This window comes from Alosa alosa, chromosome 4, assembly GCF_017589495.1.
Source record: "Alosa alosa isolate M-15738 ecotype Scorff River chromosome 4, AALO_Geno_1.1, whole genome shotgun sequence".
Lineage (NCBI taxonomy): Eukaryota > Metazoa > Chordata > Actinopteri > Clupeiformes > Clupeidae > Alosa > Alosa alosa.
Genome location: NC_063192.1, coordinates 31,193,006 through 31,220,422, shown reverse-complemented (window position 1 = coordinate 31,220,422; position 27,417 = coordinate 31,193,006). Strand labels below are relative to the sequence as shown.

Below are 27,417 nucleotides of genomic sequence, written 5' to 3'. Positions count from 1 at the left end.
CAGACATATTTCAAAACTTCAGAATCTTCCCCTATTGGGACCATTATCTGCAAGTGGAAGGAACATCACTCCATCAAGTGGCCATGCACAGGAGCTCCTTCCAAGATTTCTGACCACAGAGTCATAGGAATAGTCAGAAGAGAAGCCCAAGAGCCAGGGACCACTCAGAAAGAGCTTCAGAAAGACTTGGAGGCAGCAGGTACAATTGTTACAGAGAATGCACACCACCTCTATGTACGCTCACCCCATAGACTCCGTTACTGAAGAAAAACATGCTGAAGAGGACCTTCCAGCAAGATATCCAAAGTATACAGTAAAGGAAACTTTCAATTGTTTTTTTTTTGTTTGTTTTTTTAAGAACGGCTCAGTCATTCACCTGACTTTAAAAATCCAATTTATGGAAGGGGCTAATGATCAAGGTTTACATGAGGGCCCCCTGGAATCTTCGAGATTTAAAGACAATCTGTTCAGAAGAATAGGCTAAAATCACACCTGAATACTGTGGCTGATTAGTTTCTTCATACAGCTCCGACCTGTGTTTGAGTTGCAGATTTAAGATATACCATTTGTCCATTTTCTACAGGTCTGCAATTTGATGCAAATACAATTTATGTTACATTACATTCATTACATCACATTTGTCTGACATCTCTTAACCAAAGCGACTCCCAACAAGGGAAACAATCAAGTTAGAGTATGATAAGGACAAGTTTGTTCATCAGTGAGTGTTATGCTTTCTATTTTTATGTTTGTGTTATTATGAAAACTCATGATTTTCACTGTTTATATATTTGATATCATTATTGATATTGTATTAATATCATATGCTTATTTGGACTTTATTTGAAACTATATACTGTGTGCTTTGGACAAGAGCATCTGCCAAATACCATAAACATAAACATGATACAAGTATAATCTACAGTTGTGCTCAAAAAAATAGCAGTGCCTTTAGAAAAATGAGTAAATGTCAAAATTCTTCAAACAAATTGTACTTTCATGAACACAGATGCATTGGGGACACAGTACATTCTATTCCAAAGCAAAACAATTGGGCAAAGTCATCAAAACTTAAATAATAATAACGATATTTCATAGAAAGTCAGAAATGCCATGTTCAAAGAAATAGCAGCGTTGCCATCTTTCCTTGGGAACTCAAAAATGTACTGTACAAACTAAGAAATTCTTGATAAGTGAACTTGGCTGAGTATCCTGATCATGGATCAGAAATTTCCTCTTCAGCATATGGCAGCATGACCTCTTCCAGTATCCTGATGTACTCGAACTGATCCATGATCCCTGGTATGCGGTAAATAGGACCAACACCGTAGTAGGAGAAACATCCCCATATCATGATGCTTGCACCACCATGCTTAATTGCCTTCACTGAGTACTGTGGCTTGAATTCGGTGTTTGCAGGGCGTCTGACATACTGGAAGAGGTCATGCTGAAGAGGAAATGCCTTTGAGGTGGACCTTTCAACAAGATAATGACCCGAAACACACCAGCAAGCGAGCAAAAGCATGGTTCCATATGAACAGGATTCAACTGATGGAGTGGCCAGCACAATCCCATAGAAAACTTGTGGGCTGACATAAAAAGTGCAGTGCATGAGGCAAAACCAAGAAACAAAGAGGAATTGTGGAATACAGTACAATTAACCTGGGCTGCAATACCTGTTGAACGATGCCAGAAGTTGGTTGACTCCATGCACCACAGATGTGAAGCAGTTATCAGAAACCGTGGTTTTGCAACAAAATATTAGTTTAGGATACTCAGCCAAGTTCACTTATCAAGAATTTCTTAGTTTGTAAAGTAAATTTTTGAGTTTCCAAGGAAAGATGGCAACGCTGCTATTTCTTTGAACATGGCATTTCTGACTTTCTATGAAATATCATTATTATTATTTAAGTTTTGATGACTTTGCCCAATTGTTTTGCTTTGGAATAGAATGTACTGTGTCCCCAATGCATCTGTGTTCATGAAAGTACAATTTGTTTGAAGAATTTTGACATTTACTCTTTTTTCTAAAGGCACTGCTATTTTTTTGAGCACAACTGTATATCTATTTTTTGTTATTAAAAAGTGCAACCAATAGTGCAGTATCAAAAATACAAGACCAAATTATAAAGATCATCCCACCATCCCCACATGCAAGTCCATTGTTTAAGCATTTACAAAAATTACATTTGTTAGTCTTGTTTACCACTGGGTGGCTATTCAAGGTCAAATGATTTTGCATGAGGCATCTGATAAAATCCTTCAATGTGATTCTAATGACACATATCATCATAGTATTCACAGGGGGAATTAAAGTCTTACAGGTGGTCAAAAGACAAAAATGTTTCAACCAAACGGTGTTATAAATCTTAAATCATAATTAAAAGGGTTTTGAAATTGGCTATGCATGATTGTTTTATACATGTTTTATGCATTAAATCATGTATAACTGTTCTTTCAGTTATACCATTATGGTTAAGGAAAGAGTTTTACTGTTTACCATTTATACATCAACTATTACAATAAATTACATACTGCACTTTTCATCTAGCAAATCTTCGACTATTAGGACACCACTCTATAAATATGTGCAACATAGCAACATACTATTTACCATTTGTCAAGTTGATGTAACATCAATGAGAGGTAGAGCTTTTAAAGTTTTTTAATAACCAATGCAATACAAAGCACATAACAAAAAATGTCAAAGCACAAGGAAGAGCATAAAAAATAGCTGCAGTGTCAGTTCATGATACTTCAGTGTTCCACTTCCAGTTTATCAGTGCTTAAAACTAGAGCAGTCATGTTTCCTCATATACACTAGACACAATAATGAAAAATGACATTGGCTAACTGTTGTGAGCGCTCCCACCATGGTTAGTATAATGCATCACTTTGTTTTTCCACACATCCACTGTGCTAGTGCTCTGTTGGCATGTCAACGTTTAAGAAAATAGCAAAAATAATTTGAAAAATGTAAAAATGAATCCACAATGTACATTTTGGCCATCAAAGGTCCATGGAGATGTCTCGTTCAAACATTATTTACAGCTCCATCACCGAAGGAAACACTGCTGAACCTGGAGAGACAAGCAGACAGACAGTTAACATCAATTAACAGCCCCACATGCCAGATACAACGACAAACGTAGATCTCCTTAACTGCCCTGGCATTTTACAAACAACCCTGGCTTCCTATCAGCTTCGTACTTTTTTGGGCTACCTTGACCATCTGTGGGATCAGCCTCTGGAACTTTCCAATCCTGCTTGCGTCCCTTCTCATACAGTCCCTTTAGAACTTTCCGGATATCATCGCTGCCCCCTCGACTCAACTCCAAGTACTTCCTGTAGAGCTGCAGGGCTGTGCGGGCATCTTCAATACTGTCGTGTGTTTCACCCTGAATATTCAGATCTAAATCAAGGAGTCATTTTTGCAGTGATAAGAATAGGCTGGAGGCATGTAACATAAACAGTAAAAAAAATTAACAGTTTAATATGATGAAAAAAACGTAATACACAGACAAACACACATAAAAACACACATTTCTGAAAAGAGTGACTTAATACATACCCAGGAAGTACCAGGCAAGGAAACGTAATGAGATCATTCTCTTGCGTGGCATGTGAAAGAGGTACACTGTGTCAATGACCTGGTCTTTCGGCACCTAAAACCAAAGGCCATAAACAGCCAATTACTTTAGAAGAACAGATAGCTCTGAACACATCATAGACTTTCCAGGATATTTTCCAGACTGGTGACTGACAACCCAGTGCTATAAAAAATAAAAGGTACAATGTAAAAGTAAAAGTACAAAAGTACAAACTGAGGCAGATTTCATGTCTAACCCATTCGCGCTGGATGCTGCATGACGCAACATTCCATCTCCCGCCTGATGCTGCATAGCGCAACATTGACTCTCCCGCTGGATGCTGCGTAGCGCAGCATGCTTTTTATTTCATGTTTCTAGGTGCTACAGAGGCTTAGATATTACATTTTGGAAGACGTTGACCATTTTTAGTTCCAGTTTTAATTCCCTCAGGAAATAAGGTTATTTAGTCTAGAATGCCATAGGATTCTATAGGCGTTTTAGCAGGCATTTTAAGAGTAAATGGGCAAATAACAATGAACGTCTTGAGTCGGAGTGAGACATACCAATAAGTTAATGACACGGAAGTCCTTTTGTAAGCCATGGCCCACAAACCGAACCCCTGTGTCAATGAGGAAGCGCAGCTTGAGGTAAGTGGACTTGAGAGTGGTCAAGTGCTTGGAGGAAATCTTAGCATCAAGATCACCAGGCTTGATTCCAGAATACTGAGTCAGGTAGTCAACAACCTACAAGTAGAAAATGACCCAGAGAATCAATTAGGAAAAACAAGAAATTTGAAAATTTGTGAAAAATGTCACATCAGTATTGTTACACATTGTGCATCAATTTGCAGAGCTATTGTGTATATAGCTCACCAGCATAGAGCTGTGCCAGTGTTACCTGCTCTTGAGTAGAGATGTAATCGTCTATGAAGGGCACTCTCTCATTGGACCCCTGGCCCCTCACGCAGGTGATGCGGGCCACAGACATCTGGCTGGGCTTGATGGTGGATTTAGTGCCGTCACTGCGGAGCTCTGCCTCCTCCTACCATAGTGCAACCATGAGTGAGAAAAAACACTCAAGAGCTACATCTGAAGGCAATAGCCTCAGGGAACAACGTTGCATTTTATATTACAGTTCCATAGATGTTTTACCGACTTAAATGGTCAAGTAACATTTAGAATATCCTGCAGATGACATCTCCAATTACTTGGAAATTATCAGTCATGAAAGTATTCACATGCCCAAGCAGAGAATGTCACATAAGGTTCCAGACCTGATTCAGTGTGACAAACTCGGCATCCAGTCCCACCAGATCTCCTGCCTGCGGCATCTCGCTGACCATGAGGGGGATGAAAGTCGCATGACTCTTCCTCTGCTTACGCGCCAGAGAAGCCTCTGTGAGAAGCACACTGGCCTCTATAGGATTTTTAACTAGAAAATAAAAACAGACAAAAACACAAGCTGACTTAATAACACCCGAGTCATGGAAGACCTGAAGCAGACAAGGCTGGCAGAGAGTGCAAGAGGTCCTTACTGCGAAGGTCATATTTGGAGTGGTAGTTCCTCTTGGCATAGTAGAGAATAGCTGGGACCTTCCAGTTCACATCAAACTGGGCAGATTCAGTCTGCTGGTACAAAAGGAAGGATCTTAGATTAATTATTGTTCCTGGGAATAATAGTTTCTTCTGGGAAAAGCGGGTTTCATGAAAATTCATGAATAGCCATGAAGCCAGAAGCCAGATTTAAATTTACCTTGTCGATGGGTTCAATTAGGAAATCATTGAACAAATACCACTGCTGATGAGTCACACCCTAAGGAAATACAAAAGTAGTCAATCTTTGGAACCAACCCCAAAATTGGCCCTTGATGCCCCACAAGTAGCCTACAGTAAGCAGACTCACCTCCTTCCTCTGGTGGTAAGTCTCCCCTACTTTGATGTGGGCCACCAAGTTGCCACCGGTGCGAGCGTCCAGCACGTGTGAGACGGACACCACCAGGTCATACACAGAAGCCCCTTCAGCCTCCTCTGCAGCACTTAGCTACGAAACAGATGCCAAAATATCTTATCAATCTCTTTTAAAAGAACAAAACACGGAACAAGTGCAGTCATCCCTTGTCACACACTGCACTGACGAAAAGAATGTTTGCAAAGGATAAATGAGGCACTACATGGCTTGGCCTGGCCTGACAGGTGCTCTTGGGCAAAAGTACAAAAAAAATGAGATATCGGAAGACTTTTTCTTGTGGGTGTTGAATAATGCTTAATAAATACCAAGTTAGCAATATTTTGGGCTTTTAGTCTTTATTCAGATAGCACAGTGAAAAGTTTCAGAAAGCGAGTGGGAGAAAGAGATGGGGTGGGATCAGGAAATGACCGCAGTTCAAGTTTGGACCCTGGTCCCCGTGGGCACTTAGCGCTGAATGTGGTACGGACAATACAGCCGCTTACACCACAGCTCGCGACATGAAACACATTTATTCTTCCAGCACTGAAGACAAAAGGGCCAAAAACAGTGTACAGCAGTCGTTTCAATCAGCCTGGAGAGCTAAACACATTGCATTTAATTAACATGCTGTGTGCTTAGTCTCCCCATCTGAGAGGATGGTTTTAATAAGGCAGGCAGCGTCCCTGCCGTGGCTGCCTTGTGACTCACCTCTTCCCCCTCAGGCCAGCTCGTGACCTCCAGGCCCTGGGTCTTGCTGATGGACATCTTCAGGCTGAGAGGGATCCACACGTGCTGCAGGTCCTCTGCCTTGGTGTCAAAGGTCAGGCCCTCCGTGTTGGACAGCTCATTCCTAGAGACGAGAACATTGAATGACCACTCCACACGCCATGCTTACATGACGATTCCTGATTACTGCAATGGCGGAAAGCATACTGCCTTTATGACCTTTTTTCAATGGTAACAACCAACATTATATAAACATGTTGGTGATGGTGTTGATAAACGTGAAGCTCATAGCATTTCACTTCTATGACTTACTCCAGGCACCATTCGGTTGGCAGAGGTTCGGGTTTGGGCTTCGGTGGTTCGGCGGCTTCTTTCTTCAGGGCTTTGGCATGAGCATACTGCAGCACAGAGATACAATTACAACAACTGAACTGAGAACAGCTCTTGAAAGCTTACTTAACGGAGAACTGTGTTAGTGAGCTGTTGGCTGACAGATGGCTGACTTCATACATGTGGTCTGCAGAAGAATATTTTAAGATCCAAATGGTCATTTTGAAAAGGTTGGGCTCTTCCCATGAATGGGCTCTTCATGGGTTACCTAATCTGACATACTCTCTACAGAACACGATTTGGGATTTGTATGTGCTTTTTGCTCCAATTCACCTTATTCACCCGGCAGCCAGAACGAGGCTACAGGGTAGCACAGTCCAGCAGATGGTGGTACTGCACTCCGTTTGCAAACTACCAAAAGAAAGCTCACAGAAAAAGAAGGGTTCATTGGCACATAGATATTAGAAAGCTAGATACTGCATTGGGCTCCCGAACGTAAGTAAACAGCGCCGCCATCTTGGTGGGGGAAATCAATAACTGGAGGCCAATGGAGAAGCATGTGAGACTGACTGGAAATCAAACAGGTGTCTGATTGCCAGCAAGTGTTGACAGTAGACAGTAAACGTGTTGCCCCCAGCGGCCACGTTTACGTATGCCACCTAATAGAACTCGAGCCCAATGTGTTATCTAGCTTTCTAATATCTATGCACTGGCCTGCCAGGGCAACCTTCTTCTTCTTCAGTGAGTTTGTTTTTTTGGCAGTTTGCAAACGGAGTGCATTACCACCATCTGCTGGAGTGAAGTGTGATGGCAAGTGTACCCTGTAGCCGCGTTCTGGCCGCGGGGTCAATAAAGCAAATAGTAAGGCAGATGGTCGGAACGCTGAAATGACTGACCGTGAGGACAGGACCCTGACCATGACGACACAGAACAGCAGCACATATCAACATCTCACCTCGGCCTGCACCTTCCAAAACTCCATCTCCTTCACACTGTTCACCTCACAGTTGATGACCAGCACGTCGGGCAGGCAACGGATGTTACGCGTCTGCACCTGAGGAGGCAAAGCAGAAGGTGTAGTATAGTACATATACTCTTCCCGTGAGGGAAATTTGGTCTCTGAATTTATCCCAATCCGTGAATTAGTGAACACACAGTGAGGTGAAGCACACACTAATCCCGGCGCAGTGAGCTGCCTGCAACAACGGCGGCGCTCGGGGAGCAGTGAGGGGTTAGGTGCCTTGCTCAAGGCTACTTCAGCCGTGCCTATTGGTCGGGGTTCGAACCGGCAACCCTCCGGTTACAAGTCCGAAGCACTAACCAGTAGGCCATGGCTGCCCCAAACAGGCTGTTGGACACATAGAGGCATGGAGAACTATGGAGGCTGGAGGGAGGGGAGAGGAGAGGAGCGGAGAGAGCCTTACTGTAGGCTGGTACTTCTCACAGTTGTCACACCAAGCCTGCGTGCTCTGCTCCAGACAGATGCTCTTTTTTAGGATATCCACAAAATCATACTCTTTAGGAGTTTTATCTAGGGGGAAAAATCAGTTGAAACATTTGTAACTTTTTGAATATCGTTACAGACTGCGTATACAATAACAAACAATTTCACACAATCACAAACACCTATGGTTACACTGAGACCAATGGGAGTGATAAACAACAGATCAAAAATTCCTCTGATCAATCAAGTCCACATTAACATTCGGAAGTATGTAGCGCTTTAACTCTAGTGGTACAAATAAAGTGTAAACAGCTTGGTAACCAAAGTGGACACAGCGGGCTAACCCCACAGAATGAGGAGAGTGAGGGCAGGTCCAGGAACTGACCAGTGGAGCTCTGTTCGGGGTAGTGCAGGGTGAAGAGCAGCGTCAGCGAAGAGCGCACCGTCTCCTTCCCGCAGCGGCACAGACTACTGTTCTCCACCTCGCAGCCAAACAGATGGCCGATCGCAGACTCTGTTGATGCCCCCGAGGCACTAGGGGGGCACAGGAGCACAACAGAAAAGGAGGAGATATATTTATATATAAAAACCTCACATCATAAGGATATATATATATATATATATATATATATATATATAAAAACCTCACATCATAACACTTACAAATGCACCTCTTTGCTTGGTATGAGAAAAACAGTGGAGCTCTCGGGTTTCTGCTTGTGCACAACATTCCAAATAACCCGTAGAGCCATCCTAAATCTCCAGGCCCATGAGCGTGCTGCCGGGCCTGAGGGGGCTCTCACCTGCTGCTGGCCCCCCGGTAGGCCTGGGGCCCTTCCTGCTCCTGGGTCTCCTGGTGGAGCTGGGTGAGGATGAAGCGGTTCCAGCTCTGGATGAGGCGGCCCAGCCTGGCCTTGCCCGTCTGCTCGTCCGAGTCGGCCAGGATCAGGCCCAGTGCAGACGCCTCAGGAATGGTGCGGAAAGCTCGCAAGAAGTTACTGGCCTAAAAGATGGATGGAAGAACGGTCAGTAAGAGGAAAGTGTACAGAGGCAGGGAAGGACACGTGTGTCTCCGGAATGTGGAGGGGAATTTTGAGGGAGCGTGGATTCCTTTGATGGTCACTTACTGGGGGCATCATTCAGTCAAGTGAGGCAAACAAATGTTATTTCCTTGCACCTTCTCCACATCAGAAGAACGCAATAACCCAGCTGTACTACTGCTGACATTACATGACTGCATTACTCTAAGCTGTGTGCTGCCACCAATCAATCAATTGCCATGTGCACACAAAGCATAGTTTGCCATGAGGCTTCAGATGTAAAACAGGTACTGGAGTCTCAACACTACAACATGGTTCTGTGGCTGATCAACGCTGACGTACAGTACCTGGCAGGGGTCTCCTCTGGACAGGTCCAGCATGTGGAAAAGGAAGCCAAGTTCACAGGCCAAACAGAACTCCTTCTGGCACAGGTGATTCTGCACCAGGCACCGGATCGGCTCCAGAAAGTACAGCACCTTCAGTGTCCACAGCACATAATGGGCATCACATAAAGAGCAACAGTTACTTTTTATGAATAATAATAATAATAATAATAAAATAAACATACATATATACATATGGGCGCAAATAGCACACAGTGAACACACAGTGAGGTGAAGCACACACTAATCCCGGCGCAGTGAGCTGCCTGCTACAACGGCGGCGCCTGGGGAGCAGTGAGGGGTTAGGTGCCTTGCTCAAGGGCACTTCAGCCGTGGCCCACTGGTCGGGGCTCGAACCGGCAACCCTCCGGTTACAAGTCCAGAGTGCTAACCAGTGGGCCACGGCTGCCCACACATCCATGAATATCTCATTTATTGTCATATTAATTAAGTAACATTCTATTAGTAGGATAATTGCTAAAATTAGTAAAAAAAAATACACTTTTCAAAGAGGCTGAACTTTAAATACAAGACCTTACTTATTCATTTAAATTTATTTCAGGGTGACAGTTTATCCAGTCTATTCCACTATACCTGGATCATACTGTTGCAGTAAGCGTTGGGAATATGTGGCTCCAGGCCAGCAAACAGCGTTCTGTTGTAATGCTTGAAATCAAAGTCCTCAAGTCCAAGTTTTGAGTATTTAATGGTGACCTAGACATAAGCACCAAATAAATGCAATTAGAGTTACCGTTATGAAAATGCAAGAGCCAGTGCAGTGAATTTATATCTCAGAGCGTTATGATACCTTGCGATACTTCTTTGGGACCATGTATAAGTGTGGCTCTTCATCTCGCCCAATGGGGGACTCTAGAACTTGGTTGTAACCATCATACTCCAGCTCCACCTCTTTGATCTTGTAGGGAACCTGTTTTAAGGCACAGCGCTTCTATCAGTCACAGCTGTGGTGCAGAAATAGGTCATGCTGATGACGAGATTACAAATAATTAATGACATTAAGAGGTTCAACACTTACCTGATTTCTGGGACGCGTGCGTGGATTGGGGGCGTAGCCAATAAAGCCCACTGTTTTCATGGTACGAAGAATTTCTGGGTCCACAGCAGGTGCATGTCTGTGTATTGTAACACAAAATAGAGAACAAGCTAAAGGCTGAGGTACTGAGGTCAGCTACCCTTGCAATACCACACTGTCATCAGCAGGTGGCAGCCCTAAACTGCAGCATAGCCATTCAATATATTCCTTGTTCATGTTCACAAGATGCATTTTCACTTGTGCTGTCTACACACAACTACTGACGGGAAAATACCGGTTCAAGGTATGCGTTTGATATTATTGTAAGGTCAAGACGAGGAAAAGATTCTAGTCTAGACTGCCACCTCACACTTAAAAGATTTAGATGATGGGAGCATGCCACAACTCCAGTAAAGCTCCATGATTTCATTATGACTTTGGAATTTAGTCTCCGACTTCAAAATCGTAATGTGTAAGGCTAGAATAAGACTCCTATGTGTGACTTTTTACATATTAACAAAAGGCTTTGGCTTTGTGCAGGCACCTGGGGCTAGGAGTGGCCAGGGTGGTGGGCCAGTCCGAGACCAGGGACTCTGTGGTCAGCGGGGTGGGGATGAGCGAGAGAGGCAGCAGGTCGTGCCCCCAGTCCAGCTGAGGGAGCGAATCCACCAGGCAGGGTAGGGCGAAGTCCGTCTCACGCGAGTACCCGTTGTAGGTCACGTCTGGGGTGCTGGACCACAGGTGCACACAGCCGCCCGAGTCACCAAAGGACAGCGCCTGCTTGCTAGAGGACACCTCAAAGCTCATGAGCAGCTGGCCCACTGTGTTGACATGGAACACATCAGCCAAGTTGGCCAAGCCGGTCGGCTCACAGAACTGGCACTGGCCTTCAGGAGAAGAGATGAGAGGACAGAAACATTAGGCTGCACAAAGACCCACTATTTCTGGCAAAAAAAACTGAACAATGATTTTATCTAACCAGGGCTCTACACTAACATTTTTTTTCAAGAGCACTTGTGCGCCCAAGTTAAAAAATTTAGGAGCACAGACAAAAATTTGGGCGCACAGTCAGTTCTGTATTTAACTTACAAATAATCTAACATTATACTGCAGCTAACAGTTAAACATGCCAGTGCACCAATTGCAAATATTAAGAATGACTGACAACATTTAGGCTACAGGAAACAGGATTTTAAAGATCAGTGCCTACTTTATTTTCAGTCTGTTCTATTTTCCTACATTTTGTTAATGTAAAATAATATAATACATTGCCATATTTGCATTTAGCCTGTATATCAAGTATCCTGCCAAATGTAGGCCAATTTATTTATTTGTGAATCCATCTATAGCTAATCCAAATATGCCCATGGTGACCTATCTGACTGCATACTGCCTAATACTACTACTAAAACAGTCCATTTCCTCTTCCACAAAACCCAACATAGGCTAATCAAGGATATATGTTTTATACTTTTAATTTTTATTTGAAATATCTGCATTGATGGGGGCAGTAGGCAAACGTTAGGCCTACTTTCGTTTTGCACTTAAGCTTGTATTCGGTGTAAACAAACAAGCATGCGTGGAAGCCTGGAGTTGTCAGTAGCGTTCTACCTTTGAATAAAATGGGAGTATTACGGGAGGCTACTTTTGTGCCGGTTCGCTACAGCTATATTTTGCATATTGCAGCCAATACATCAACTGAGCTAAAAGGCATGTTAGGTTACCTTTCCTTCTCTCATTGCATTCTCAGAATCTCATCCTGTTCCTCCTATATCCAATGAATTCGGTGGATAGAAGAACTAATTTCTTCAATCTTTGCATCTTGGCTGGCTAGTCTAACTTTCCGCTTTTTCCTGCGCGCTCTTGGATTTGATAGAAGCGACTACTAGCGAGTCACAATGCAAAACTGCTAACGTTGATGGGAGGTGTAGTTTTTATGCTCGCAACGTGATTCTATGGTTTGCACCAGTAATGTTTCTTGATGTTGCAGTGTATTTTGTAGACAAACATTGACATGGTTAGAAGTCATTCGCACCAGTGCGCCTAAATATTTTTTTTTGCACTCGCACGGCATCATTTTTACTCGCATATGCGAGTGAAATGGGCGCACTGTAGAGCCCTGCTAACAATAGAAGACTACGTCTGAGTAGTTATTTAGTGATCCCAAATGGAAAAGTCACACATGTTCAACATACAATTATTGCCCATTTCATATATAGTTGCTATAATTGTATACTGCAAGGCATTTCTTAGACCACTCCTGATCCTGAACACATTGTAAAGAACATACATGCATTACATTAAACTCCGTATACTGCAGTATCCAAAACATACACCCCCCCTACAGATCACATGGATATAGAGCAGGGATGTAGGAGCGCACCACTCTGAGAGATGATGGCCAGGCGGGAGGTGTACGTGGGAATGAAGCGGAGGAAGAGTGGGTCCACGTGCACCTGGAGCGGCGTGATGGCCCGCATCATGCGCAGGTCGTACACCATGAGGAAGCGGTCGCAGGCCAGCCCGTTCAGGCCCCGACTGGAGAAGCCACACGCTGCTAGCAGGTTGCCGTGGACGTCAAAGTCGGACAGGCTGCCCGAGAAGGCATCGAACTCATGCTCCATCGCGAAGGTGCGTGGGTCGCGGAGGGACACCTGCCAAGTTCGTGCGTGAGATATAAGGCAGGAAGAGGGGTGGAAGTAGAAGCAGTGATGAGGGAGAACACGACTAGGTTACGCGTCACACGCAGTGGTGAACACATGCTCCAAATCAAGTAGAACTCATTGAGCGACATGTTTACAATATCTCACCTTACCAGACGTGTGTCCACAGAAGAGGAAACGATTGGACTGTCTAATGATGGCGACCCCTGGAGACTCCACGTCAAACTAATGAAGTAAAAGACAAAAGGCGTTAAGACAGGAGCAACAACACTGCATATGCGTGAGTGATTTAAACTTACTCTGTCAGTGTACTCAAAGACACAAATAGACCTTAGACCACAACAAACATGTAGGCATTCATGTATAAACAATCAAAGGGCAATAAAGTTTGGGCAATGGTGAGATTCAAATCCAGCAGCATATACATCAGCAAACTAGCAAATATATTCATTATACTGCTGTCCTTACCTTCTGAGTTTCTTGCACAGTAGTGAGGTCAACCTCTGTCACATAGTTCTGAAGTCCGGCCATCATCAATGTGTTGTTGTCAGTCACCAACAAACTGTGCATGTCAGCACCCTCCTCCATTCTAAATCACACACAACCACGGCTTAAAGCAATAAAAATGTCTGTGCCTGAAGTTATCAGACATTTATGAGGTTGTCATACTGTAGTCCCATTGCCTATTTTCAAATCTTAAGCATACCAGCTCACACCTGAATTCAGGCACCGTGCCTGAACACTTTAAGCCCTGCATAACAGATGTGACTGGCATATGTGGCAGTAACCAGTAGCAGTGTAAGTTTTGCTTGTAACATTATTTATAACTGTGAAGCAACTGTAACAGCATAAAATGTCAATTTCTTAACAAGCACAACGTACGGGTAGTCAAACATGATGAATCCACCACGGGTGACGCATTTGAGGTTGTTCTTAGTAAGGAACAACACTCCTGTCTCCATACTCTGGATATGACGTACATCATCACTCAGGTGCACCTGGAATGAGGAGTACCGGCCCATTGTAGGGCCAAAGAAGGAACTGGCATGACCCTGCAGAGAAGGAAAGTTAGTCCAAATAAACACATAAACAAATAATTAATCAAATTTAAAAAGTCAATATCTAGACTTTGGATAGTCAAGAGATCGCTTGTTTCACCAACTGGTAGACTAATAGACCTTTGAAGTTTGCCTACAAAAAGGAACCAAAGCTGCCATCTTTGCCCTAATAAGGAGATCCGGGTGTTAATTGAAGCTAACTTCCTATGGTAAGCTGCATTGCAAGTTAGCTCTGGGGTAGCAAAAGTCTGCGTTTGCCGTGTTAACGTACCGAAGATCACAGGAGTCACTCGAAGGCAGAGGACAAAAGTGTGTTGAGCAAAACGTCTGCATTTCAGGTGCGATAATTCAAAACTCCCATGTGATTTTCCCATAGGAAAAATCGCAAGATACCAGATCTCAAAGGTTCAATCCCAAAGTGAGCCCTGAGGACTAAGGACTAAAGATTAACAGACTTAATTGATCTCAGGTGCTAAGTGAGTGAGTGTGTGAGGCCACATAGGCTCAGATAGGTATAAATGGATTTGGGACAGCACTTCACCAGATCACATGTTACCTTGGTGACGTTTCATACAGGGTTCCCACTCTAAGTCAAATCTAAAATTCCATGACTTTTCCCTGACAAAATGTATTGTATTAATGTGTTTTGGCGAGTAAATGGTGAACAGCCACAACACAATACCCATATATCCCATGACTTTGGCCCAAAAATGATAAAATTCCCTGACTTTCCATGTCTGGAATAGACTTCATAAAATTCCATGATATTGCAGAAATTCCATGATCCGTGGGAACCCTGTTCATGACACTTCAGATGTTGCTGACACTTGCCGGTTTGGGAATTTTCATTTTAAGTGTGTTGCTTTTCACACGGCCAAGGCACAGGAGACGGCTACCTGATTCCACATTCTTTCAAATTCTTGTTTTACAAGCTGGTCGTGTGGCGTGCAGTTGTTTACCTTTGTAATTTTCGGATTTCCCTATGGTCTCTGCGGTAAATGTCACAATGCTTTGAACTGTGGGTAATTCCCTTTGGTGAAGTCTGCACTGATGCAGGAAAATGTATGGAAATCCTATAGGACAATCTGATTCAGTCTTCAAGAAAACTGTGACTTGAGAGAAGATTTACTCTCCAGTCATAAAATAAGTGCATTTGATCAAACCAGGAGAAAGTTAATGAGAATAATTTTGTCTTAAGTTTAATTTAAAACTGGTAGAAGTTGGTTCCAGAGCTGAACCGCATAGCAGGCAAATACTGCTTCATCATGTTTGGTTCTGACGGAGGGTTTTATTCACAAGTTATTTGAGGCCTGGAAATTGAACCTTACTGAAATGCCATTATTTATGTTTCTGTTGTTGTTTAATCTACATCCATTGAAGGATAAAAACATTGTTTCAAGGCAAAGTTGGTCATTGACCATTCTTAAATATGTATTTGTCTAATGTTATAGATAGGTAGTTAGATGTATGTTATAGTTAGATATGCATATTCTTCCAATGTTTACATTCTTAGATATGTAAACTTTCAATGTTAAACGTTTTGGAGTGGATAAATGAAATACATTTGAAATACAATTTTAAATATTTTCATACGATATTTGTCAGCTATATTTTCAAACTTAGGTTCAGACTATATTTCAAATACCTGTAATTTCTATTAATATTATGATCATCCTCTGCTTTCCTTGACATCACATTTGTTACATATTACAGAAAGTCCTAATGTGGTCCAGTTTTCTGCCCACTACTGTCAGTACTTTCAGGAAAATGATCATTATGATGACATATTCTAGACAGCAATGTTGAACAACTTAAGTGACTTGGGTCACAAAAGCAGAACAAAACTCTTATCTCTTACCCGGTGGTTTCCCATCCAGAGAAGCTCCTCCTGTACATCGAAGTGAGTCGCTGTGACGGGAATACCAACTTCCGCAGCGACGCTATGCAACTCCGAAAACAATCCCTCCAGAAGATGCACCGACTCAGACACAGGCACCGCAAGGCCATCTGGGTCTAGCTCCACACCTTGTAACAGCGAAGGGTCGAGTCTAGGGTCCAGGGAGGGTTCTAGACCTGGTTCGAGGGTACCATGCAACCCAGACGAGTAATCGCCCAAGCCAGCATCCAGTCCCTCGAAGTTCATCATGAGAATGATCCTGAAGAACTGCATGTAACATAATCCCATTAATAAAATGTGCAACACACAACTGCCCAAGAAAACAAATGATTTGGCTACAGATTTGGCTTTCATTTCAGTCTGCAAAAAGACATGACAAAGTACCTAATCAGACTACAACGTTACCATGTGTTCACCCAATGCGAGCATGTTTATGTGTATTATCCTTAGCAAACGTCTGGGTCCAAAGCGACTTACAGACTTACACTAATATTCATATTGCGTTAAAAAAACATATGTCAAACATTAGGCACCAAACGATGTCTTAGCTGAACGATTTATTTATTTAAGAACACTTAGATATTTACACCAAACGTCCCAGCCTCTACACAAAAATAGCTTGGTTAACTTCTATCATTTCAATTCATTCCGTAGCATGCTTCCGAAAGCAAGTCATCTAGGAAAGCTAACGTTAGGGTATCGTTAACGTTAGCCAGCTAGCTAATTCACACTCGCTGCAAGCTAATGTTAGCTTAGGCAAACTTAAAAGATCTTCGATATCTATGAAAATAACAAGCAAAGACTTTCTACAAATTCCAGAATATACAGCATATCCGTACATCAATATAGCCGTTTTGCCTACCGTTTAATGCTGAGATGGCACACTGCCCTACCTACATTAAGGTACCCATCGCCTCATCAACAATAACAGAGCCCATTTACCCTTATTAGACATTCTCTGACAATAACAATCGCGCACTTCCTATAAGAAAGGCGCAGTTCCGTGGAGCTAGCGACAGTACGCGACAATAGCGGGCAATATGGCGGCGAAAAGCGTCAAAATAAAGGTACAGACGAACGATCAGATAAAGTAGGTTAAAGTAGGTTTTCAGAGTATTTTTCAAAGGTTTACACGAAATGTAAACATGTTGCTGAAACTTAGCCTATGTAAATGCATGTGCAAATAATTGTAGCAGAATTGTCTTGCTAACATCCTTGAAATTGAACGGAAGTGATCTCACGCAACACCTTTCTCAATGCAAGGCAAGACAAACCAGAGCCCGTCTAAGGACATTCTCTGGACAAACGTCTCCGTCTCCTGATGTAGGCTACTATCAAAAGAGAGGGGAACAAAAACAAACATAGAAAAAGGGGATAATAATGTACTATACATCGATTTAAAGTTAATGTTTTTATACAATTATACTTTGCATTAATATAATTGTGGAAGGATTACCTTTTTCATTAACAAGACCTAAAATAACACTATTATCAAATAACACTTAGTTCAAACTTAGGGTGGTAGGCTAAAATGGACTCCTTGTACTTTCAGAATAGATATTTATGCCAAATTCGTCTTTATAGGTATATGCCATACTAACTCTATACGGACTCATATAGCCTACCCTAGGCCTGTCATACTATACACAATACTATTGAACTTTAAATTGTGTGGCTATGGAAACAATAAGTTGTGCATATTTAAAAGGGGGTAAAATGGACTCCTTATAACATATACTTTCAGAATACACATAGATATTTATACCAAGTTCGCCTTTGAAGTACCAGGCAATACCAAGTCACTAGGCCTTCTATTGACACACACTGTTGAACTTCAAATTGTGTGGCTGTGAAAACAATAAGTTGTGCATATATATTCTGAAAGTACATGTTATAAGGATTCCATTTCACCCCACTTATAGATATGCACAACTTATTGTTTTCACAGCCACACAATTTGAAGTTCAACAGTGTGCCGATGACAGGCCTATAGTATATGACTCGGTACACACTTAGTATGGCCTGGTACCTACAAAGGCGAATTTGGTATAAATATCTATATATATTCTGAAAGTACATGTTATAATGATTTCATTTCACCCCACTTTTACATATGCACAACTTATTGTTTTCACAGCCACACAATTTGAAGTTCAACAGTGTATGTCAATGGCAGACATAGTATTTGACTCGGTACACACTTAGTATGGGCTGGCACTCACAAAGGCTTAACTTGGTATAAATATCTATATATATTCTGAAAGTACATGTTATAATGATTTCATTTGACCCCACTTTTACATATGCACAACTTATTGTTTTCACAGCCACACAATTTGAAGTTCAACAGTGTATGTCAATGGTAGACATAGTATATGACTCGGTACAGAGTTTGTATGGCCTGGTACCTACAAAGGCGAACTTGGTATACATATCTATAAATATTCTGAAAGTACATGTTATAAGGATTCCATTTCACCCCACTTTTACATATGCACAACTTATTGTTTTCACAGCCACACAATTTGAAGTTCAACAGTGTATGTCAATGACAGGCCTAAAGTATATGACTCGGTACAGAGTTAGTATGGCCTGGTACCAACAAAGGCGAACTTGGTATAAATATCTATATATATTCTGAAAGTACATGTTATATGGATTCCATTTCACCCCCCTTTTACATATGCACAACTTATTGTTTTCACATCCACACAGTTTAATTATATTGACGTTGAAAAAATCTAGCATTCTAATGTGTATTTTCGATTTAAATGTCTTATTTAATTATTTTCTAAATTTACTTTCCCTTTGGTAACACAATACAGTTTTAAATTAATAATTTTTAAACATATTCATTACTTTTTCATTGAAACTGACTTTTATTTTGAATGATTCGCGAATGGCGGCCATATTGGAATTTTCTTTACTGTCGCTAGTTTCACACTACTGAAAGGCGCGTCATACTACTTCTTCTTTTCATCGAAAGATCTTGAAATTGGTGCATACCGCCACCTAATGTACAGGAGTGTGTAGAGGAACTTGACAGGTAATTACAGTAATTTACTTAAAAGCAGAAAATATCTCTTACTTTGCAATAATATAATTTGTTCCACTCTGCTTCCATTTCTTATAGCCTAATTTATGTCTGTGTAAGGTATAGCCTACATACATACATCTACATCATCAATGAACTCCGGCCGTGAATTAAGTCTCCCTACTGAATGTCTGTGGCCTTATTAAAAAGTGCAATTCCTCCACCTGTCAGCTGGATCCTCTTCCAACAAGCCTGGTTAAGAGCTGTCTGCCATCTATTGCTCCGATGATTACATCAATATTTAACACCTCTCTTCTCTCTGGCACTGTACCTCCATCCTTTAAAACTGCTATTGTCAGATCAACGCTGAAAAAACCTGGATTGGATTCTGACAACTTCACCAACTACAGGCCTATTTCCAACTTGCCTTTTCTCTCTAAAGTTCTTGAGAAGATAGTGGAAACTCAACTCCCGGATCACCTGAAGGACAATGACCTCTTCGAGCCATTCCAGTCTGGATTTCGTCCTATACACAGTACTGAAACGGCCATGATTAAGATTACTAATTACCTCCCCTGTGCATTCTGATTTCCTTGATCTCAGTGCAGCCTTTGACACCATCTCTCACCATCTTCGAACGTTTAGTCAATATCGGAGTACGGGGCAGTGTTCACCTGTGGCTCACCTCCTATCTATCTGGAAGGACACAGTATATGTACAAATGTTGAGTTGCAAGTCTGAGAGTATGCTGTGACAAGAGAGGTGCCCCAGGGGTCTGTGTTGGGCCCTCTGTTGTTTTCGATCTACCTCCTCCCACTTGGCACTATCCTCAGGCATGGTGTTCAATTTCACTGCTATGCTGACGATACCCAGCTCTACTTATCTACAAAACCCACTGCCACTCTTCTGCAAGCTGCAATTACTGCCTGCTTCTATGGCATAAACTTGTGGATGACACAAAACTACCTGAAGCTGAATAGCAGTAAGATTGAGCTGCTAGTGGTTGGCTCCAAATGAACTCTTTCTAAGATGGAACCTTTCAGCCTTTGAGTAGATGGCAGCACCATCCCTAGCTCCAACCAGGTCAAGAGTCTTGGTGTCATACTGGACAATACACTTTCATAGTGCACACATAAACAGTATGTCTCGAAGTGCCATTTCCATCTGGGCTTCACCCAGCGCTCACCCAGCAGAGTACAGAAGTCCTTGACTACTGTAATTCCATCTTGTCTGGAATCCCTAAGCTACTCCATCGACTCCAACTGATTCAGAATTCTGCAGCAAGGATTATAATAGGCTCCAAATCCACTAGCCATGTAACACCATTGCTTATGCAACTGCACTGGCTTCCAGTTGCAGAATACGTTTCAAAGTCCTGCTCCTGGCATACAAGGCCCTACACAATTATACCCCCATCTACCTAACTGATCTCCTGGAAGTTTACACCCCTGCCCGCTCACTGAGATCCTCCTCAGCAGGCCTGCATGTCCCTAGTGTGAACCTCAGCACCCTGGGACTCAATTACTGACTTTAGAATCTCTTCAAGATGACTTATGGACTGACTGACAGACTGACTGACTGACTGACTGACTTTTTTCTTTTATTTTTCATGTTATGAGATGACAATAATTTTAGCAAACTTTTTGTTTGTGAAGGGACCTTGGGTGTCATGAAAGGCGCTTTAAATAAAATGTATTAAATATCCATTTTCTTTCTGTTCACACCAGAGGTCTCCAACAGGTAGCCCACAAGCTACCAGCTCCCCACCTGTTTCTGAGTAGCTCTCTAAAAGGTTCAAGGAAAAGTTAATAAATCAGTAACTTAGTAAACCTATTAAAATTAAAATTCAGTCTACAGATAGAAGTAGGTAAAAGAGTTGAAAGGAGCCTTAACATGTGTACAAAACTTATTCAGCTGTTTGGATGGAGATGCAGCTATGTGGCTACATGCTACTATATTAATATAAAACACTATAGCTCTCGGCCATGTTCATTTTGTTAAAGTAGCTCTCAGAGGATAAAAGGTTGAAGACCCTGGTTTACACATTTTTCAGACTGCAATTTTGTTGTGCAAGTTTGCAGGCGTTTACAATTGTTTACCACAGCCACATTCAATTTCGAAACTAGCATTATTCCCCTCTCATCGTTGACTGGCCCAGCACCCATGGTTGTCTGAGGGAAATGTTTATTGTGTATTGTCGGGTGCCAGACTTGTATCTCAGTGAAATGAAAATGAGATAGGCAGGTGTGGCTAAGCTAACCTTAGACTCAGATTCCCAGTCTTTTAGCATATGCAAAATGTAATCTTATATCTTTGGCTTCTCCATCCTCCATTGAATCAGGCTATCCATGTCTTTCTCCAGTGCCTTTTTAGCAATTTCATCAGCCTTTTTATTACCTTAAGGCTGTATGTACTGGAACCCAGCAAAACTGAACTGCAATTCCAAGATCATTAATATTCAATTATGTCTAATTTCTATACTAAATTCTCTCTAACTGAAACACCACTTTTCAAAACTGCCTGAATCTGTGCAAATGACTGTTTTGTCTTATTGACTTATTCAATCCATCTTAAAGCCATGATATGAACAGATAGATCATTATTTAATCTAGGTGTACCCTGTAGATTCCTATAGCACAATGAATGGGAGGGACCTCTGGCAAACCCCACAGACACGGCTCAGCTACCTGGTGAGGGCAGCGTACGATACCCTTCCCAGCCCGCAACCTGTCGCAGTGGTTTGGGGGTGAAGAAAAGTGTCCCCCGTGCAGCAAAACGAATGCAGGCCTCCAGTATATCCTGTCATCATATGGAGTGCCACTGGCACAGGGTCGCATGAGATGGCGGCACAATCAGGTCCAGTGGAATCTGGCAGAGCTCCTGGAGAAACGCAGAGTAGCCACAAACACCTTTTCTGGCGATCGGACACCAGGCGTCCCCTTTGTACGACCAGGAGAGAGCAAGAGGCCGGTGTCAGGCCAAGCAAGATCACTGCTGACCCCAGGAAAGGAATGGGAGATGTGCGTGGTCACCGGCAAACAGTTGGTCTTCCCCAACGAAATTGTGCAGATGACCTTGAGACCAGATGTTGTGATGTGTTCCACAGCTGCGAAACGGGTCCTCATCATCGAGTTGACGGTTCCCTGGGAGGAGGGAATACCCGCGGCGCATGAGCTAAAGCGGCTCAAGTACTCTGAGCTGGCTGCAGAGTGCAGAGAGGCAGGCTGGGCACCGTCCATCCATCCAGTGGAAGTTGGGTGCAGGGGCTTTGTGGGCAGGTCAGCTATCCAGTTTCTCAGGGCTGCTGCAATGTGAGGGCCAGGCACAAGTCTGCAGAGGGCCATCAAGGAGCTGGCAGAGGAGGCTGAGAGAGCTGGCTACTGTGGCTATGGAGGAGGGACAATACATGGGGCCAGACACCCCATAGGTCAGCTGCAGGGAGTAGCAGGGAGACGTCCCTATTACCCTATACCGTGGCCTACTGGTTAGGGCTTCGGGCTTGTAACCGAAGGGTTGCCGGTTCGATAGGTAGGGGAAGTGGTTGAGCACTACTCTCCCATGCCCACATCCATGACTGAAGTGCCCTTGAACAAGGCACCTAACCCCTCACTGCTCCCCGAACGCCGCTGTAGCAGGCAGCTCACTGCTCCGGGTTAGTGTGTGCTTCACCTCCAAGGGCGTGGGTTTGGTCTGAGCTTTGGTGGGGACACTACCCCCATTAAGATGCATTACTTACAGTCAAACAGTAAAACATTTAGTCAAAACATATCAAATGTCAAATTTGTCAAATACCAAATTTACCTACTAATATTATTTTTTAACTACTAGCTCAACTAACTAGCTTGAACTACTATTCAACTAGCTAATAATATCAACTAGCATAATATCATGTGATAGCCTACTTTGCACATAGCCTTGTCAGTGCATGTTTAATAGTAGGCTAATAGGCTACACCAGCTTGTCTTTAAGAGGGGAAATTGTAGTCTATGACAACAATAACTGAGTCACAATATTTGGCATAGAGACTACGTCACAAAATTGCATAAATGGAAACCAAACTGGTGTAGACAAAGGCGAACACTTCAACAGGGGACATTCATTGTGAATGAATCATTGAACTGAAGCTATTTGTCAATGAGCAGAAACACACAACATTCAAACTGTTGATAAGATGTGCACTAGGCCTATATGGAAACTGGTTGGACAAATAAACAACATTGACTCACTATATCCTGACTCCTGAAACCTTGCTTTCTTTACCACTCTACACACAGCCATATAAGACTTGGAGATACGGTAAACAACTCACATCTGCCAAAATGAAACACTGCAATCAAAACTCAACAATCATTTCTAAAAATGTAATTATTGCAACAAAACCATACATACTTATACACCATACCATACATACATTCTTACATAACTTGCACCACTATGCCACTTTCTTTCTTACTTAGGTCAAACAGAACTACCCAAGCCTTTTATTGGCCTGACTTTGCACTAGTATTTTTTTGACTGTCTATGCACAATTTCAACCAAATTTTGCTGCTCTTATTTTTTCATTATTATATGTGCCCTCTTATTTACTTATTTACTTACTTTTTTGTTTACTTGAATGTTATGTTTGTCTGTGGACTTAAATTGGTAAAATATGTCTTGTCTTCACCGTGGGATAGTGAGAAACGTAATTTCGATCTCTTTGTATGTCTGGAACATGTGAAGAAATTGACAATAAAGCTGACTTTGACTTTGACTTTGACTTTGACATACATGCAACCTTTGATTTACTCTGTCAAATCAACAGCAACACGCTAATGTGTTTTATATAAAACACTGCAGTCTTTGAGTTTATTTTTATTGTCATTTTCCCGAACTCAGTCTTCTGTGAAACTCAAAAGTAGAATTTCTGCAGTAATCAACAGACATTTTTTGCAACAAAAGCTTTTACAAAAAACATTCTTACAGAAATAAAGAAAAGTAGAATCACACTTATCACTGCAATACTGTAAATGAATGTACTCTAAACAAATAAAAAATAGCAACAAAACAAAAGTAACAAGAAAAAAGTGTGTGTGTGAGTTTTTGAGTTTGTGTGTGTGTGTGACGGGGGCTTTATGGATCCTGACTTCTGCCACAAGTCCTCATAGACATCACAGGTGATGTCCTTCAGGCTAGGCAACCGGGAAAATATCACCTTGTGTGCCATATGCACCCTTGAACTGACCCCACCTCACTGTAAAAAAAATACCGTAAAATTCACAGTAACTTACTGGCAACAATTGGCCAGTAAGTTACTGTGAATTAATTACATTAAAGGTACTGTACTTTTGTAGCTGTGTTTTTTAGCTATTAATTATCATTAATAGAATCATCCATATTCTAAAATATTACAATTAACTGCAGACAACAAGAAAATTGTTAACAGTTATTTATTGAAGACATTTGGTGAACAGGAACATGACAAAACAGGTACAACAAAAGTTAGGGATGGACGACACGCCATTAGACTATCCAAATCTTTCTTCCATTGCTTGCAAAAGAGGCATGCAGGTATGTGGTTGGTGGTCATATACTTTTCATTGGCCCACTGAAAACTAGATGTACCGCAGAGCGGTACAAAATATGACCGCTGCCCAGTCCAGCACATGCTTTCCACAAAATTATTATACGGCTCTTCACAATGCAAGTAGAATGCTCCATTGACTTGAATGGGATTTCCGAAAGTTCTAGCGGTCATTATTTCTTGGGAAAGGACCTCTGAAAACAAGAATGACCGCTGTTAATGGCAACGGAGTTTGTGCTTGGAACTTCATTCAAAAGTGAAAGCAGACGGTTGATCAGCTGTGTTCTAAAGAATGTTTGATTCAAGTTCAGCGTGTGTTGCGAACTATTTGTTTCTCAGCAAAAGCCACTACGAAACAGTAAAACAAATAAGTGTAATAAGACATAACATGGAGTTTATTTTTTCATTTTGGCAAGTAGCCGTATAATAAGCGGGATAATGTATAGAACGCCGCTGGCGCGTCGGGGTCCGGTTCGTCCTGTCGGGACTTATTTTCCCCATAATGACCGGCGTTCTATACATTATCCCTTACATAAGTCACGCTGAAAGGCATATATGATTCTAACTGTCTCACTGAATTGCATTATTCACACTCAATTCTCACTGGTATCTGCTGGACAACAAGTACCAAAACATGATTAGTTCATAGATTTCACATGTAATATACATTTTATACAACCCCACCCCCATCTTGCCTGTTCCTAATTCTGAGAAATTCTTGAATTGTGTGCATGTGTGCGTGTACATGTTTATGTTTATGTGTGTGAGGGTGTGTGGGTGGGTGTGTGTTCGTGCATGTGCATGTGCTTGTGCTTGTGTCTTTGCCTGTTTATGTGCCTGTGTGTGTGCATGTGCATGCATGCGTATATATGTCTACTGTGTGAGTATGTGTCACACGTAGGATTACTGTGAATGTATGTATGTGTGTACGTGTGTATCTGTTTATGCACATGTGTGCATATGGAATGGGTTTACATGACCCATTGAGGCAAACATACGCAAAGAATTGGTCATCCTAGGCTCTACGGTTCTCACGATATTCACAAAAAACTGTGTCTGCCCTACCCTCCTTTCGGGGGGTCCAGTCCAGCAGGGGGCTACAGATCAAAATGAAAAGCGATGGTTCCATGCTATCCATGTGGGGTTACATGCCCACCAAGTTTCGTGTACCCTGGTCTTTCAGTGTCCTGGGAATCCTTGTTGGTGTACTTATTTTATTGTAAGGCCCCCCATGAACGAAAGTCCACGAAACTTGGCATGCATTCGGAGGGTGTCATAATGATCCTACACTTTCAATTTCGTGCAGTTTTGACCATGTCAACCAGAGATATTGTGATGAAAACACCTAATGTTTTGCTTTTTAATTTTTAACTAGGTGGCGCTATACATGAAATAAGTGGTAATGGGATAGGTTGACATGCCCCCTTAAGACCAACATAAAAAAAAAAGGTGGACCTCCTAGGCCCTACGGTTCTCGAGATATTCACAGAAAACTGTCTCCGGCCACCTACAGGCCAGTTGGTGTATAGTAACATAAATTAATTTATTGTGTGGCCCCCCATGAACGGAATTCCACAAAACTTGGCGTGCATTCAGAGGGTGTCATAATGATCCTACACTTCCAATTTCGTGCAGTTTTGACTATGTTAGGTCACAGATACCTGCGATTACAACACCTCATTTTTACTTTTTTGTGTTTAACTAGGTGGCTATACATGAAATGAGTGGTTATGGAATGGGTTGACATGGCCCTTTGAGATCAACATAAAAAAAAAAATGATCCTCCTAAACCCTATGGTTCTCGAGATATTCACAGAAAACTGTGTCTGCCCTACCCTCCTTTCGGGGGTCCAGTCCAGGGGGGGCTACAGATGAAAACGAAAAAAGGAGGTTCCTTGCTATCCATGTGGGGTTACATGTCCACCAAGTTTTGTGTACCCCGGTCTTACAGTGGAATCCTTGACGGAAATTTGGACATGCGAAAAAGAAAAAAAAAGAAAAAATCTGACTAAACCTATATGACCGCCGCTTCGCTGCGCGGCGGTCATAATAATTATTCGATAGGGGCAAATACAGAACTGTACACGGGTACTCAATGTAAACACACACACTTGAACAGGTACACAATTACCTGAAGTCTATTTGTAGGGCTAAACCTCAGACTGATTGGTGTTAAGTTTTCTCTGTAAGTGTTTTCAGGTATGTGTGTGGGTTTTACCAATTACCAGATGTGCTTGCATTTTGAATAGAAGTGTTTTCTCAATGATAACAGGAGATTTCACTTTTGAACAAAGTGTAAAGTGTGTTGCAGAAATGCAAACAATGTGCAAAGCAGAAAGTGTGTTTACAGTTTTTTCTGAATGCTTAAACCCTAACCGTGATTCTTATAGCACAATTTCTAAATATAGCAAAACCACTCACTGAGTTTGCAAAACTAAAAGCACAAACACTGCTTTGCACTCAGTTTGCAATTTTGTAACACACACTTACACAAACTGTAAAGTTACAATTAACTGCACTGCACAGCACTCTTTTTGCGGAACTGTAAACTCACTGCTTTACACTCAATTTCCAAATGATCAACACACTCTTAGCAAAACTATACACATGTATGGCTATTATTTACACTATTTTGTCAACTGTCTGGCACACTGTCACATGAGAAAAACTATGAAGAAAACAGTACAAAAGGTGTTTACTGTAGGTCTA

General features: G+C 42.1%; 1 protein-coding gene across 4 annotated transcripts; it reads right to left on the bottom strand.

Annotated features, from left to right (window-relative positions):
- Positions 1–2,650: 2,650 nt before the first annotated feature.
- On the bottom strand, positions 2,651–17,088 carry pan2 (poly(A) specific ribonuclease subunit PAN2). Of its 4 annotated transcripts, none has more exons than XM_048241294.1 (26): positions 16,974–17,088; positions 16,073–16,378; positions 14,039–14,208; positions 13,625–13,745; positions 13,304–13,381; positions 12,877–13,147; positions 11,038–11,380; positions 10,497–10,593; positions 10,269–10,388; positions 10,055–10,174; positions 9,425–9,553; positions 8,841–9,040; positions 8,423–8,571; positions 8,018–8,124; positions 7,549–7,647; positions 6,576–6,661; positions 6,246–6,387; positions 5,493–5,630; positions 5,343–5,402; positions 5,125–5,218; positions 4,864–5,021; positions 4,488–4,631; positions 4,154–4,333; positions 3,572–3,665; positions 3,211–3,412; positions 2,651–3,080 (listed from the first exon to the last, which is right to left on the bottom strand). In XM_048241294.1, the coding sequence occupies exons 2-26, from the start codon at positions 16,358–16,360 to the stop codon at positions 3,035–3,037; spliced, it is 3,636 nt and encodes a 1,211-aa protein (XP_048097251.1). In that variant the 5' UTR covers positions 16,361–16,378; positions 16,974–17,088; the 3' UTR covers positions 2,651–3,034. The 4 variants fall into 4 exon arrangements, with proteins under 4 accessions (XP_048097251.1, XP_048097253.1, XP_048097252.1 ...); XM_048241296.1 differs by having other exon boundaries at positions 3,224–3,412; XM_048241295.1 differs by having other exon boundaries at positions 5,125–5,215.
- Positions 17,089–27,417: the final 10,329 nt, after the last annotated feature.